The 15,689-nt window shown below is 48.2% G+C and overlaps 2 protein-coding genes across 3 annotated transcripts in view; both read left to right on the top strand.

Annotated features, from left to right (window-relative positions):
* Positions 1-1,894: 1,894 nt before the first annotated feature.
* Positions 1,895-15,689, top strand: part of DRC11 (dynein regulatory complex subunit 11) — a 133,028-nt gene continuing 119,233 nt past the window's right edge. For both annotated transcript variants that reach the window (XM_081051929.1, XM_081051928.1), the window contains exons 1-2: positions 1,895-2,204; positions 11,615-11,939. In XM_081051929.1, the coding sequence (XP_080908055.1) occupies positions 2,194-2,204; positions 11,615-11,939 (336 nt within the window). In that variant the 5' untranslated portion in view covers positions 1,895-2,193. The remainder of the gene's footprint in view (positions 2,205-11,614; positions 11,940-15,689) is intronic.
* LOC308499093 (small ribosomal subunit protein eS24-like) lies at positions 14,432-14,874 on the top strand (the record flags this gene model as incomplete). Its single annotated transcript, XM_081051930.1, has 1 exon — positions 14,432-14,874. One exon carries the CDS (start codon positions 14,432-14,434, stop codon positions 14,786-14,788), a length of 357 nt encoding a protein of 118 aa, XP_080908056.1. The 3' UTR covers positions 14,789-14,874.

Raw genomic sequence — 15,689 nt, 5'->3', positions numbered from 1 at the left:
AGAGGAATGTGAAAGATGAATTTTCCCAGACACCTGCCAGTTGGGTTCCGAGGCTGTGTAAAAAGACATTTCCATTTTAAATGGAATTAAACATCAGTTATCAGGACAAAACAAAGTGACTGGGAAAGATACTGATCAGTTTAGAGGAAATTACTGGAAAGATGAGTCAGATGAGTCAATTTGGGCTTCAGATGTCTGGCAAAGCATACAGCATGGCTACTAAACCAAACGCACTTGGTATTTTCATGCCAGAAGAGAAGTGACACAGTACTACTGAGGCATGATAGGGTGCAACCCTGGAACGGGTCTGGCAGGATAGAGACTCCCTAGAGGCCCAGGTCTTCTCTGTATCCTTCCACGAGCTAACCACTCCAGGCAACAAACGTTGTTACATCCGGTCTGTACCCCGCCAGTGCTTCCTGGCTAGGGGCTGTAGACCTACCCCAGGCAGGGTGCTTGTCTGGCTGTGCTTGGTGTGTGGAGCTTGGTCTCACAGTGGAGCATATTCCTGCCTTGTTATGTTCCACTGGGAAGAATGGAGGGGGTTGTTAGTGAAGGAGGATGGCCAGGAGCCTGGGTCCTCCAGTGAGAAGGAGGCCCTGGGAAGTGGGAAGCAGTGGCCCATGTTGATTGGTTGGTGGATCACACGCCACCATACCATGCCACCTTGTGGTATGAAAAGGACCTGCTCCGGTGGCAGCTTGAGTTGTCTCAGGCAGAGGTGTAGGAGGATGAGCTCTTTGAACTCTGGTACAGCCGTCTGGGAGACTCAGGGGTGAGAAAGGAACCAAGTCCCAGGTCTGGCTGAATGATCATGGTGCACTGGAAACACGACAGCAGAGTTTGTGGAAAGGTTCTGAGAGACTGGTGACTTCAAAATGAAAAGGAGGTCAGGTTCTGGCCTGGTGACCTTCATGTGATCCAGAGCACATCAGTAAAATGACTTGTGAGTTCTTAGAAAGGGAAGCTAAGATAACAAGTGTCACAACCAAGGCACAGCCGACCAGCCTGATTTGAAACGTCCATGGTCACTAGCCTAGCAGATAAGGACAATGCTGTTGACGTGGCAGAGCTGTGTGTTCGTGATACACCCGGCAACATCTTTATCTCACGGAATGGTGGGGAAGCAGGAGAAATGTGAGCCCGATGATAGGTGGCTGGGCAGGCTTGTCCCTGGTCATTGATGCTCAGTTGGACACATTGCTTGCGCGGCGTTGTCGGGCTCCCTGGCTTTCTCCCAGAGAACGTCTTTCATCGGTGGCATGGATCAGCTTTGAAGGATGACATGGACCTGGATGGGACGGTGAACATACTGAACGACAGAGGTGGCGCAGCCGGACACGTTGTAGGGATGTGTAGAGGTGTGGTCGCCGTAACACCACATGCATCAACAGTGTGATGTGGACACCCAGCAATAGATGGAAGGGGTGGGGACCCAGCTGGCGTCCCTGTGGGTACTTACTTGATGGGGCCGACCAGCTCCCACCTAGAAATTCTTGTTGCCCTGACCTACAGCTGAAGGACACTGACTGAGACAGCGTCCCAGAGAGAACGATTGCCCGGAAACTGGAAATCTTGTGTCGAAGGGCGTGCGGGTGCTTGCCCTGTGACCAAGATGACTCGGGGAGGGGCAACGGGACGACGAGCCTGTGGCTCGGACGGGGGCCCGCCCCGGAGCACGCTCGCGGCCGGCTCTTCCAGGACGTGGGCTCCTCACCGCCAGTCCTGCGAGGCTGAGGCTCCCACGGTCGCATCCCTCCGCGGGCACCCGCAGGGGCTGTCCCTTCGCGGCAGGCGCGGTTGCCACGGAAACAGCAGGCAGCGGCGCAGGCGCGTAGCGTGCAGGGGGCGGGAGTCAGCGAGGGGGGGCGGGGCGGGGAGCCGGGCCTGAGACGCGGCACTGCGCAGGCGTAGTGTCTCGGTTGCTAGGTGCCGCCTCGCGTCCTGATGAGTGTCCACAGTCCAGTTCCAGAGCCTCGGGGTGGAGACGGGGTCCATCCAATGCCCCGCTGTTTGCTCGCGCATCCCTGGCTGTCACCTTTCCTTCCCAGCAGTGAGAGGACCTTTCAGATCCCTGCCCCCCGCGCCGCAAGGACCACCCTCGGAGCGCCTCTGCGGGAGTCCTGACTCCTGCATCCGAAGGTGACAGGAGAGCTGCCCCGCGGGCGAGGCGAAGAGGGGAAGTAGCCAGCCATGTCGAGCAGGTGAGTAACGGGCTGCTGGGCCATAGCCGTGGCGTGGGCTTCTCCACACCGAAAGGTGGCTTGTTCTGCTGCTTTGCTGTTTTCCCTCTCTTTTCTTCTCCCACCTCCTTTCCTCCTCCTTTTTACATTTTAGCAAATAAAGCTACTCCTCAGGCTACAGTATGAGATTCCCGTGGACAAGGAATGCCTACACCTGGGTCTTCCTCCTCCCCCTCGCACCGCCCCCTCCCACCAAGACGTCCATCCCCTCCAGGCCCCCGCCAGGCCCTCGGGCCCTGTTGACGTATTTTGGAGGAAGCAGAATCCTCAGTGCGTTCAGTGCATTACCTGCTGTTTTGTTCATCTTTCACAGCGATACATGGATTGCTTTGTGAAAAGTTCCAGGTCCCGATATTAAGTCAAGAAAGATGTGAGGAAGCTTTATTACACCACTTTGGTTTTGGTTAAGGAACATCAGGCAGGTGGTAAGTGGCCCTGAAAAGAGTGTTCGCTTGGCAGTATACTAGCTCGTCTGGTCTTCAGAATGATCATTTCAAACAGGTGTTGCAGTGCTGACTCGGGGAGCGCTGTTCTCAGTGCTTGAAATATAATAACTTAATCTTCACAACGCCTATTAATGCAGGAGCTGTTAACATTATTATTTCCATTTCACAGATGAGGACACTGAGGCACAAAGGGGCTCAGTAGTTCGTATACCGCAAGTAGACAGTGCCAGCCCAGGCACGGTGGCTCCAGCCTATACCATCACCCTGTTTTCTAGGCGGGGAAATAAGAGCAGAGACGTTCAGGGCTTGCTGAGGTTTGCAGGTGGGGGGATCAGGAGATCAGTTTTGGACGTGTTGAATTTGAAGTGCCAGTGGAGGTCAAGTAGGTAACTGAATATCCAAGTCTTGAGTTCAGCAGAGAGGCCTGACAGCTGTTAGCATATGGATGGTCTTTATGAGACATGGAATGAGTGTGGAGAGAACAGAGAAGGGGTTCAAGGACTAAGCCTTGGCTCCTTCAATGGCAAGAGGTTGGGGAGAAGAGGAGACACTAACAAAGGGATCAAAAGCGTGGTCACTGAGGAAGAGGCAAAATTGTGGCACCCGGAAGCCAGGGGGAAAAAATAATGTGTCTCAAGGAGCGAGTAGCTGTCTAATGCGGCTGAGACAAGTCAGAGGAGAACTGAGAACTGACCATTGATTTGGCGATGTGGAGTCCACTAGTGACGCTGACCTTCAGTGGAGTGATGGAAGAGAAAGACTGACTACAGTGTTCAGGGGGCGCGGCTAACTTTTTAAGGAAGTTTTGCTGTAGCTGGTGGCAAGGGAAATGGAGCCTGGAGACAGACGTTTTCAAAGATGTTTTCAAAGATAGAAAACAATAGCCTATTTGTTTGTTGAAGGGAATGACCCTGTGGTAAAGGAAAGGGGGTAGGAGAGAGAAGTGGAGTGTGGGGACAGAGCCAGAAGCGCAGTTTCCAGGCTCTCGACCTCACGCCGGCTCAGGTAGTAGATGGCCATCCGCCGTAACCAGTTAGCCATTAGCCACTAATATAACTGCCGTGGCTAGGCTAGGGGGTTGGTTGGTTGGCAGAGAAGCAGAGTGCAGATCGTGTGGCTCCTGCTTCCTGTGTCTCCAACCCAGCCGCCGGTGAGAATATAGTGGTATGAACCCACCATCCATGGCTCCGTGGGTGTTGCTTTTTGGCCTCACCATATCTTGCGTTCTTGTGCGGGGGGCGGGAGCTGAGACCCTGCATGACATGGGGCGACACCCTTGCTAGTGAGGGCACAGGACCCAGCTTCAGGTCTTGGCTTCAGAGAAAGGAACAGACGTGTGTCACAGGATCCAGTGAAGAGGCCGAGGAGAGTCTGTCATAAGATGCTGTTACTGGGTAGATGTCCTGTGGCTGTGGGGGGAGCCTGGAAAGACGGTGGGGCAGTGGGCAAAACCATCTGATGGAATGAGGTTCAAATCTATGGGAGTGTCAGGGGAGAGGAGAGAATGTTCTGGACTGGCATTGAGGAGGAAGGAAGCCCTTTGACCCAACTCCACACCTGTGAAAGAAAAGGTGCCTCCCCGAGAAGGCTGCAGGGGAAGCTGTGACCCTAGGGAACAACCAGGCCTCCCTTAGAACAAAAGGCTCAGGGAATATTCTACAAAGAGAATTAACAAATAGGCAATATAGGAAGAATGTGAAGGTTTAGCATGTATCATATAACTTGGTGAGAATTCCCATTTTGCAGTATTTAGATTTTCTATCGAAGTGCATAGTATGTCTAAATATTCATGTCTTCCCCGCCCTTCCCGTTTTAGGAAACCTGCCAAGCTATAGAAATAACAATCTGGTCTTTTTCAACTGTCATATTCAGTCTTCTTCACCCACAACCCTCCTGGTTTCAATATCAGTGACATTTCTAGGTCATATGCTCAAGTCTGAAACCAATCATGAACTTCAAAAAAAATTCTGAGTCGTCCCATGGATAAAATACGACCTTCTCCTTACAAGGCGCATTTAAAATTTCCAGAACACTTTCACATCTGTTATCCCATCCCACAGTAATCCTTTGGGGTGTCCAGGGAACCTTCCAAATCAGTATCCAGCTTTGCCCTTGAGGAAGTCAAGGCACAGAGGTTACGTGACCTTCCTGAGACCAACTACCTCAGGAAGCAGGTTCTGATTTTAAACTTGGAGCACTTTTACCTTTAAAAGCCACCTCGCCATGCCCAAGGGAAATGAAAACACATGCGCCCAGAGACACCTGTACAGGAATGCTCACGGCAGCGTCAGTCACGATAGCCAGGAGGCAGATGGACCCACCTGTCCAGCCGCTGATGCACGGCTACACGAAATGTGCTGTATACATGCGATGAAACATCGTTTGGCAGCAAAAAGAAACCTAAGTCCTGACACACGCTGCAAAACAGATGAACTCGGAAAACGGAAAACGTTACACCAAGTGAAAGGAGCAGGTCACAAAGGACCACGTATCCTGTGATTCCACTACACGCAATGTCCAAAATAGGCAAATAAACAGAAATTAGATGAGTGGTCACCGGGAGCTGGGGAACATGGGAACATGGCAAATGGAGTGACTGCATCTGGGCGATCAGCACAGGGGTGATGAAATATGCTGAAATCCGAAAGACAGGATAGTTGCACGACTCTGGGAAAACACTAAAACCCACTGATCACTGCACTTTAAAAGGGTGACTTTATCATATGTGAATTATAGCTCGGTAGTTCTCTTATTTAAAAATCATCTGGCCACATCCCTTGTCTCACGTTATTTTCACGGGCCTGGCTCAGTGGAAGGCTGCTGAGACCTTAGGGCAGCAATGTGGGCTGGGGCTCAAGCCGACTGCGGCTTCGAGGGAGATGGGGGCTCCATGGGCTGGCCTGGCCGAGACCCGGTGACCAAGGCCCTCGCGGTCCAGGGAGTGGTGGGGTTGTGGCCAGTGAACACACGTGGAAAGCACTGAGGCCAAGGTCAATCTCCAGACTAGCGAGTTGTGATGCAGGGCCGGCGTGCTCACGTCACTACTAAATATGTCCCCATCAGCCAACAACCTTTGCCTGGTCTCCCCAGCGAGGGGCAGTGGAACCGCAGTGGGAGAGGAAGAGAGAGGCTGCAGCCCAAATGGCAGGACTTGGAAGGCTCAGGCCACCAGGACGGTCTGCAGCCAAAAGTTCCAGTTAGACGTCAGCTCCACCCTGGCCCTGGAGGGGTTTCTGCTTCTTGGACCCGGGTGGAAGCCAATGAGTGCACTGACCTGGGGCACCAAGGACTGCCGGGGTCTGCCCCAAAGCAATCTAGACGTTGTTAAATGCTAGGTGTGTCCCATTCCCCTCACGTGGCTGGCTGTCATTCCCCTGGTGGAAGCCCCGCTACCCAAGACCCCTTGCTATGGATGGGTTTGAGGCTCTGTGATGGTCTGATCACCTTAATGCTTATAGGTGTGTGAAATGCTTTGAAGTCTGCTGCGATGTCCTTCACTCTTTTATCCACTGCACCCCCACATGTAGAAATTAGAACTGGATTTATTTATAGAGTCTGCACTACATTGTGACCAAATTCTTGGGGGTATTAAACCTGCACGTGCACCTCAGGAGCCTGCTTTCTTTGTCTCTGGCCTCTTCAGGCAGAAGCAGACATCGCCTTCTGCCTATTCTGAACTTCAGCTAGCATTCTGGGATTTTCTCCAGCTCGTGTTAATTCTTGCATGTTTAATGTTCCTTATCGGTACTATGAATGGGGTTTTCTTTTTTTATTTTTCTCTGCGTTTAGTTTTCATGCATTTTATCTGTGTCTTGCGACTTTGCTGCACCAACTGACTTCTTTTTTGTTTTTTCAATTCAAGTTTACTGGAGTGACAGTTGTCACCCCTAACTGACTTCTTATGATGGGGGATTTCCTTGGATTCTGCAATAGTGTCATTTATAAGCAGCTTTCTAAATCTTTTACATCAGTCACTTTTATATCTGCCTCATCCTTACTGCTACGTTTAGGGTATGTTTCTACTGTTTCTTTACTGAAATTACTTTTGGTCTCTGGTTTTCAGCCTTTGGAAGCAGTCATCACCATCTATTATTCTTTGGAGTGTGGAGATAGCATTCTTGATCAAGCGTGTGCCATAAATTAAAATTAATTGGGCGTCTTCTTGGCATCTGTGGAAATCAACTCCAGTTTTCACTGTTCTGTCGCTCTGTTTAGTTCAGCTTTCTGTTTAAGTCTCCGGAATGCCTGAGATGACCCCCTCCTCGGTCAGAGAGAACGATTCTTTTGATCTGGCGCTGTGTTCTGTTTGCTAAGTGGAATTTCAGATCCAAGTTTACCCAAAATTAGCCTGTACTTTTCTTCTGTTCTCTTGTCCTGACAGGTTGAGGCCCGAAAGCCCGTTGAACCCACACAACGCACCAGGCGCTTTTCTGTTTTCTGTGCACATTTGTTGAGCCTCTTGGTATGCACAGCCGGTGTCACCAGTCCGATTGGACACTCCGGGTCCGCTGCCCCGCTCAGATGCTGGAAGGCTGGGCTTTGGCAGACTAGGCATCTGCTCAACTCTGGACCCTCCACAGCTTTATATGCTCCAGGCAGATGTCGAGAAGCCTCTGCTTATTGTTATCCATGGTACAGCTTGGCTTCCTGCTATCCTCTTGCTGTTGCTCTTTTTGAGGCATGAGAAACAGAATTGCCAAAATGTTCCAGATGCTTTACACAGGCAGAAGGCGCTGCTTTGGCTGTCGCTCTTCTTTTGTGGGGTTGTTTCTGGTAAACAGAACTGTTTCTTAGCTATTTATTATGCACGGAGTGAAATGTCTGGGGCTAAAGGAAATTCTAACTTTCTGGTTGTGGCGTTCCTTTTTATAATAGACTTATCTAAAAGAGTGCTCTTTCACGAGCAATGTTTTTGAATATTGCTAAGTTTGAAGAAATCTGGTACTTGAACCCAGCCGATGGGGTGCCAGAGGCAATATTCGGTATGTAAACTCAGGGAGACAGCGGAGGAACAGTGAGGCATTTGGGGCTATAAATCTTTGTTTTCTTGTGGTGTCCATCACATTTATGCCACATGATGTGTCATCCTCACTTGCTTTCACCTTGATGAACATGAGGCAATAAAGTTTAGGGGTTCAGCACATGAACTCCACAGCCAGACTGCCTGGGTGCAAATCCTGCATTCAAATTGCACAACTCTGGGGAATAATGTCTCTGTGTCTCAGTTTCCACATCTATAAACTGGAATAATAATAATAATAATAATAATAATAATAATAATAGTTATGCCTATATCATTGGGGTGTTGAGAATTACATGAGCTAATGTACCGGGGGTGCCCAAAAAATGTATACACATAATTTGTATTCATCTTTTGTTATCGATATATATTGAGTATTACAATTTTAATACAGTTTTTTCCTTTCTTAAAATATGTATACATTTTTTTGGCACCTTCTGGATGTAAAGCACGTAAAACGTGACTGATATTATATAAATGTGTTACATCTGAATCTAAAAGACTTTTCACATCAAGAGAAGCTTTTAACTTTGGGTCAGGAAGATGAAAGTCTCCCCTCTCTGCTCCAAGTACATAAAAAATAATAGATAACAAAATTATTTTTAAAGTATTTTTAAATTTTTTTATTTAGAAAGTTAATCTTTTAATAGTTCCATTTTTATTTTGAATGTATATTAATTTATAGTATACTAATAGTACACATTTATAGATTTGATAGTCTAATTTTAAATTAAATAAAAATATTTTGAATTGAAAAATTCAAAACTTGGAGTTTTTTAATCCAAGTTGCAGTTCTGTGCACCAGGAGGAGTGGAACCCCCCAGCAGTGAGCAGGCCAAACCAGGAGGCTAGCCAGGCTCTGGCACTGGGGTGGGCAGTGTGCCCCAGGGCACGGTGGAGCCAGGTGGTACTGCCCTTCCCACCGGGACACAGGCAGAGGGCGAGTCCCCACAGCCCGCTCTATGTCTTAGTGAGAAACCAGCTGCTGAGTCCAAAGGCAAGCACAGAACGCATACATACTCAGAATGTATAAAGAAGCCCCATCAGTTAGTAGGAAAACAAGCCAATGTAGAAACAGGCAACACAGATGGATAAACAGTTCAAAGAACAGCCTTTACAAATGCCCAGTATGCAAGTGAAAAGCTATTTTGCCTCATCAGCCATCAGGTGAACGGACATTAAAACAGTGAGAGTCTATCTCTCACCCATCATGTTGACAAAAATTACCTTTGTGTACTTGGTGGTGGTGATGGTGGTTCTTCTATGTTTGGTAGAGATAGAGATGATGGTTCAGTGTTGAATAATGGCTCCGAGCTTAGACTCATGAGACCTGGGTTCAAACGCTGGCCTTGCCACTCAGGAGCAAGTCGTATCCTTCTCCCCTCCTCCATGGGGGTAACAGGAGCCCCTTTTCATGGAATGTCACCGGGGTCACGGAAGGACAGAAGGTGGTGTGTGGTCAGAGTTCCAGTAGTGATGTTCACAATTTCTTATTCATCAGAACGTGCGGGGCATGTGTGAGGAAGGTCAGGTAGTGGACCAGAGCACAGTACTTGCTGGGATGCCTGGTAATGACCTTGGGAAGGCTGAGGAGGGGCTCCCAGATTGAACAAGCATATGTATTTCCATCTGCTCCTGAATCACCTCCAAAATGGCAGTAAAGGAATTAAAAAGCTATAATCACACGAAGGCCAGGAGGACATCGGAACACTTGACAAGGGCTGTCACAAAAATGTCGGAGGAGGGAAAGGACTCGCAGAGGGAGGGGAGGAGGCAGGGTGGAGAGCTGGACATGGGGGGCTGCAGAGGGGGAGGGAACAAGCCATAGTCCCAGCCGAACCCTGGGAAGAGAGGGCAAGGGCTGGTCGCTCTGAGCTGGGGCTGAAAGTGGGAGGACTGGTTGTATATCCGCACCAGGGCCATTTGGACCCCAGGGGCAGGCGCTGAGCTGCTCCCTTCCTGGGGAAGAGGCCCGTGCAGGCAGGCTGGGCACACCAGGCAGAGGTGAGCGTGGGGATGAGAGACCAAACTGACCGCGAAGAGGAGGTGAGAGTCCTGGCCCACTTGCTTTGCAGGCAGGAGACTGGAGTTGCCCTCACAGGAAAGACGTAATAGATGACACCCGAGAGAGACCAGCCAGGCTCCTGGCCCCGTCCCCCCCACCTAACGCCCCCCCCACCAAGCCAACCTGATAAGCCCCTCCCCAGGCATACTTCCAGTTAGCTTTTCATTCCTTGGATTAAAAAAACAAACAAACAAACAAAATCACCCCCAATTTTTTTTTTTAGATTGTATTGGGGAAAGGGGAACAAGACTTTATTGTTATTGGGGAACAGTATGTACTTCCAGCCTTTTTTCCAAGTCAAGTTGTTGTCCTTTCAATCTTAGTTGTGGAGGGTGCTGTTCAGCTTCAAGTTGTTGTCCTTTCAGTCTTAGTTGTGGAGGGCGCAGCTCAGCTCCAGGTCCAGTTGCCATTTTCTAGTTACAGGGGGCACAGCCCACCATCCCTTGTGGGAGTCGAACCGGCAACCTTGTGGTTGAGAGGACGCACTCCAACCAACTGAGCCATCTGGGAGCTCAGCGGCAGCTCTCAAGATTCTGTGTTCAATCTTAGTTGCAGGGGGCGGAGCCCACCATCCCTTGTGGGACTCAAGGAATTAAACTGACAACTTTGTGGTTGAGAGCCCACTGGCCCATGTGGGAATCAAATTGGCAGCCTTCAGAGTTAGGAGCACGGAGCTCCAACCGCCTGAGCCACCGGGCCGGCCCCCAAATTTTTTATCAAAAATCTCTGCCGTGAATGTATTGGTCAGAGTCACAACAGGAAAAGAATAGCACATTCGAAAGGGGGGCCAATGACAAAGGTGTGAGCAGAGTCTAGGGAAACCAATAAGGGATGATGTGGTGTCCTGAAGCCGGCACCACCAGAGCCGTCACCACCCTAAGCCTTCGGTAGAAGGAGTCTCCCAACCATTTGACGCACCAGGGAGACAGTGGGAGAGGACACACCCCCACTCACCCTCCAGCTTCTTGTCTGCGCCTGTACTGTCGCAGCCGTTGGGAGCCGAGGGCCAGGAAGCCCTCTGAAGCAGTCCGTAGAGGTCAGCCTTTCTGGCTGCATCTGCATCTTGCCCTTTCCTCTCTACGTTACAGTTGTAAGATCCATAGTTGGTGCTCATAGCTGTAATTCATTCATCGTTCATGGCTGTGTAATAGTCTGATGGTGAATGTGCTTTTCATGTATCCATTCTCGTTGATGGACGTTTGGGTCATCTCCAGGTTTTCGCTGTTATAAGGAAATGTTGCTGTGGTCATTCTTGATTCAGATTAATTAGCATTTCTCTGGGGTGTAATTACTCCTTCACAGGGTAGGCACATGTGCAACTTGACAAGATAATACTGAATTAGTTCCCAAAGTGGTTGTTCCCATTTATGGTCCACCATCTGTGGGTATGGAAAATCGGTTCACTACCGTGTTTCCCTGAAAATAAGACCTAACTGGAAAATAAGCCGTAGCACGATTTTTCAGGATGACATGCCCTAAGCATAAGCCCTAATGCATCTTTTGAGGCAAAAATTAATATAAGACCCGGTCCGGTCTTATTTTGGGGGCAACACGGTTGTCTGGTTATCAACTTCAGTACTGGTTTGGCGGGTGGTGAGGATTCACTGTATGTCACTTAGATGAAAAGCTATTTAAACTGTTTAGTTGATAATAATAGCAGTGGTCATATCCAGAAGTCATATGCACATCAAAAGTTTGTCCAAAGACCCTGGTAACTATGCAGTACTCTTAGCTCTCATTTCATGATGAGTTACATTTTGTTATGCGATAAGCCTCACGTGTGTGCCTGACAGAGTAATTGTTGCTGATTGTTTCAGCTAAACACTGTGTCTTTCCTCAGGATGTATAATCAGATGTGGCATCAGACCCAAGAAGCCCTCAATTCTTTGCTTGATAAAGAGTCTCAGAAGATAACAGAACCACAGAGAAATCCAGTTTTCATCTTCCAGACGTTAGCCACCTTCTACATAAAATATGTGCAGATCTTCAGAAACCTAGAGAATGTCTATGACCAGATCGTCCATCCGCAGAAACGAATACTGATCCGAAAAATCCTGGATGGAGTGATGGGTCGCATTCTGGAACTGAAGAATGAAATGGTTGAACTGGAATTAACTGAGTTCCATTACTTTGATGACATCTTACAGGATCTGAAGTTAGCCCCTGTAAGTACTCGGGTTTTTTCCTCATTAGTTTTGGTTTTAAATGGGATAAGTAGGCCTGTAACCAGTACTTTACAGACTGTCAGACATAGTTACTAGTTGGCTATTGTGTTAAGAGATGGACGCGTAGTCCTTCGGTTAGACCATCCTGGGTTTCCCAGTTTGGGGTGTAGATGAATCCTTGCAGTCTTTGTGTGTGTTGGACACTAAGGCCATTGGGCCTTCCTTGTCACCATGGTGTCCAGGCCTGTTGGACTGGAGGAGGCCAACCCCTTTCCAAATATCCTGTGGCAAAAAGCCTCCCGATGTTCAATCGCAACACCCCTACTTCTTTTTCCGAAGAAACTCTCTCTCTCAACTTTGTTTGCCCATCATCTTCTGGATGAGTAGCCTCTGGTTGCTGGTTTCTTACCCCCAGGTAGAAGCACCTCCTCCTTTGCTTTGGGTCAGTGATGACTCGGGTGGGGGCATGGGGGAGATGTACAGCTATGGGCCTTTGAACCTCCAACACTAAAGGGTTCCCTCTCTGTCTGAGGCCCAGGAGCTCTCCCTGCTGTCACCTGTCACCAGCGCCGTCCTGTGAGCACTGGGCCTGGCTGCTGCCCTCAGCCCTTCACTGCCTGTCCCCAGGATCTCTTCTGAGGCTCTGTCCGGCCAAGTCTGCCAGGGACCGGTGGACACCTCCCTTCAGTATCGTGGTCCCATGAGTTCAGGCTTCATTTTGAAAGGAACGTTTCCTGAAATAAAATTAAAAGGAGAAAGTGTTTAATTTTCTACATGGGGTTTAATGTTTCTTCCTTCCGAAAATAATTAGGCTTCTATAATTTTATGTTTTTCTAACCTTAATGGTGCATTTTATTAGAACGGACTAAAGAGAATAACTGAAATGAACGAAATGTTGAAGATCATTCTAAAACTTTCATGTTTATTATATTCATTTATGAGAACATGGATTAAAGCACCAGGCTTTTTAGGTCAGGTGTACTTTACTTGCCCGTGTGAAAATATCATGAACAGCTTAGAGTAATGTGAAACAAATAGTCATTAAATCATATTCCTAAACTTAATTAATAAAGTAACATTAAATTTATTAATTTAATTCCAAGCATATTAAATAATATTCCTATATTTAAGAAATAAGAAGTTTGTGAAATTTATATGGTGGGCGCCTTCAGTTTTCCCTGCTTTTCTTACTGCTTTGGTCAACTCTCTGCTTTGCCTGGTTCATCTTCTTGGAGGCATGGCATTGGGAGGGATGATGGAGCCACTGGGCCTTGAGAGGGATAATGGAGCCAGTGGGCCTTGGGAGGGGTGATGGAGCCACTGAACCTTGAGAGGGGTGATGAATGGGTGACATCACCCAGGAAGCCTTTGTAGCAGGACACTATCCACAGTGCTTACTGCCAGACCTGGAAGGTGTGGATTGAACCATGTGACGACACTGAAGTCCAGCTGATTAGAGGGTACATCCAGCATCAGAAACATGCACTCCATAAACAATGCCCTGGCCAGAGAGACACACCAGCCTCCGGGAACTTCTGTGTGACCCAGTCCTGCATTTCATGGTGGAACCCTAGACCACCCAGCATCCTCTGTGTCTGGGCTTCTGTGGCTTTGTCACCCACGTAGCCCGCAGCTCCCCTGTGTCTTGCTGGGCCAGCACCCAGTTATTTGTACAATATGACCGGCACCACTGACCACTGCTGATTGGTTCAGGGATAGGCACCTTTGCAGCTGCCCCATCTAGTCCTCCCTGGAGAGATTCTGAACCAGGACAGAGAGACCCGTTTCTGTCTCGGGGTCTGAACTGTAGTCTCCCAAACTTGTAAGTAGTCAGAGACTTTGTTCACCAAATACTCAGAAGAATGGAAGCTGCTGCTGTTCAGATAGGAAGAGGAAGAAAGAGAAAAGGAGAACAAAGCAGACTCACCAAGAGGAGCAGAAACAAATGGCCGAGTCCTGGAGGTATCTTCATCCCTGGACACACCCGTGTTGCTGACAGACATTCAGCCACGTTCCTGCCCTGGTTCCACAAGGTCCCAAGTCCTTCTATCAGTGTCCCCTTTTAGCTAAACTAGCCAGAAGACTGTTTCTGGAACCTGCCACATAAGGAGCCTTCCCAAAGAGGTCCCCTAATGTCGAGAAACATGCAGGAGTTTCTCTGCCACCAGAAGTTTCCTTGATTCCACCCCACAGAGACTGGAACCCCCATGGTCTCTGCAGTGGACATAAACCAGGTCGGGGGTGGAGATCCAGCAGTAAGGCCAAAGCAGCCGACATCTGTCTTCCTGCCTCTCCCAGGCTCAACTGCTCTGTTTCCTCACCCTCAAAATCCTATTTATAATTTTTGGCCTAAATGGACCCGATGGAGCCATGTCAATAAAGTTTTGCCTTAAAATTTAGAAAAGTACAACACTTGAACATGCTTATCAATAAATAAAATCAGGCCCGCTGCCATCACGAACGACACAGTAACTATTCGGACCAGGAAGTTCATGACCAATAGACTACTTCAACGGAAACAGATGGTCATCGACGTCCTTCACCCTGGGAAGGCAACAGTACCTAAGCCAGAAATTTGGGAAAAACTGGCCAAAATGTACAAGACCACACCAGATGGCATCTTTGTATTTGGATTCAGAACCCATTTCGGTGGTGCCAAGACAACTGGCTTTGGCACGATTTATGATTCTCTGGATTATGCAAAGAAAAATGAACCCAAACATAGACTTGCAAGACACGGCCTGTATGAGAAGAAAAAGACCTCAAGAAAACAGCGAAAGGAACGCAAGAACAGAATGAAGAAAGTTAGGGGGACTGCAAAGGCCAATGTTGGTGTTGGCAAAAAGTGAGGTGGAGATTGGATGACAGAAGGAGTAAAGATTCGTCAGTGACTGGTGATTGAGCAGATTTTTCATGAGAGGACTAATAAACTAAGTACTTTAAAAAATAAATAAATAAATAAATAAATAAATAAAATCACAACATAAACAGTAGTCATTCTCCTCTGACTGTCCTCCATCCCCAGGCCACTGGGCCCTGGAAATTCACACTTAGTTCACTCCAAATGCTCCATTAGTCTAAGAAAGGTTTGGTTTTCAAAAACTATTGCCACCTCCCAGAAGTGCTAGGGATACCATCACAACCAAGTCCTCAGAAAAACACCCCTTTATGCTCTGATGCTTGTTTAAGGGAAGCCTTGTTCAAAATGCCCTGGTTTGGGAGAAGAGTGTGGAGAATCACACCGGAATGGGGAAAAAAAGAGACCTGACCCTGAAGACAAGAACCTTAGCTCTCTCCGATCAACTGGTCTACCAGAAGGCAGCCAGGAGTGTCTGAAAGAATATCTAGGACATAGGGTCTGGCCAAGGGCCCACCCATACCCTTTAATAACCCTTGTACACTCCTGATGATGGAACTTAAACTGTGTGTATTCATTTGACCTCCACTAATTTGAAATATTTGTTAATATACAAAAGTGAAGAATAGAAGGTTATATTTATTGTGTAAAAATAAGTTTTCTAAGAAAGCAAATTAATTTTTAATATACATTTTATTGGGGAATATTGGGGGATAGTGTGTTTCTCCAGGGCCCATTAGCTCCAAGTAGTTGTCCTTCAATCTAGTTGTGGAGGGCGCAGCCCAGCTCTAACTCCAGTTGCCGTTTTCAATCTTTAGTTGCGGGGGCACAGCTCACCATCCCATGTGGGAATTGAACCGGCAACCTTGTTGCTGAGAGCTCGCGCTCTAACC

The sequence above is a fragment of the Rhinolophus hipposideros genome (genome assembly GCF_964194185.1).
Source record: "Rhinolophus hipposideros genome assembly, chromosome: 6".
Classification (NCBI taxonomy): Eukaryota; Metazoa; Chordata; class Mammalia; order Chiroptera; family Rhinolophidae; genus Rhinolophus; species Rhinolophus hipposideros.
This window is presented reverse-complemented; position numbering and strand designations above follow the sequence as displayed.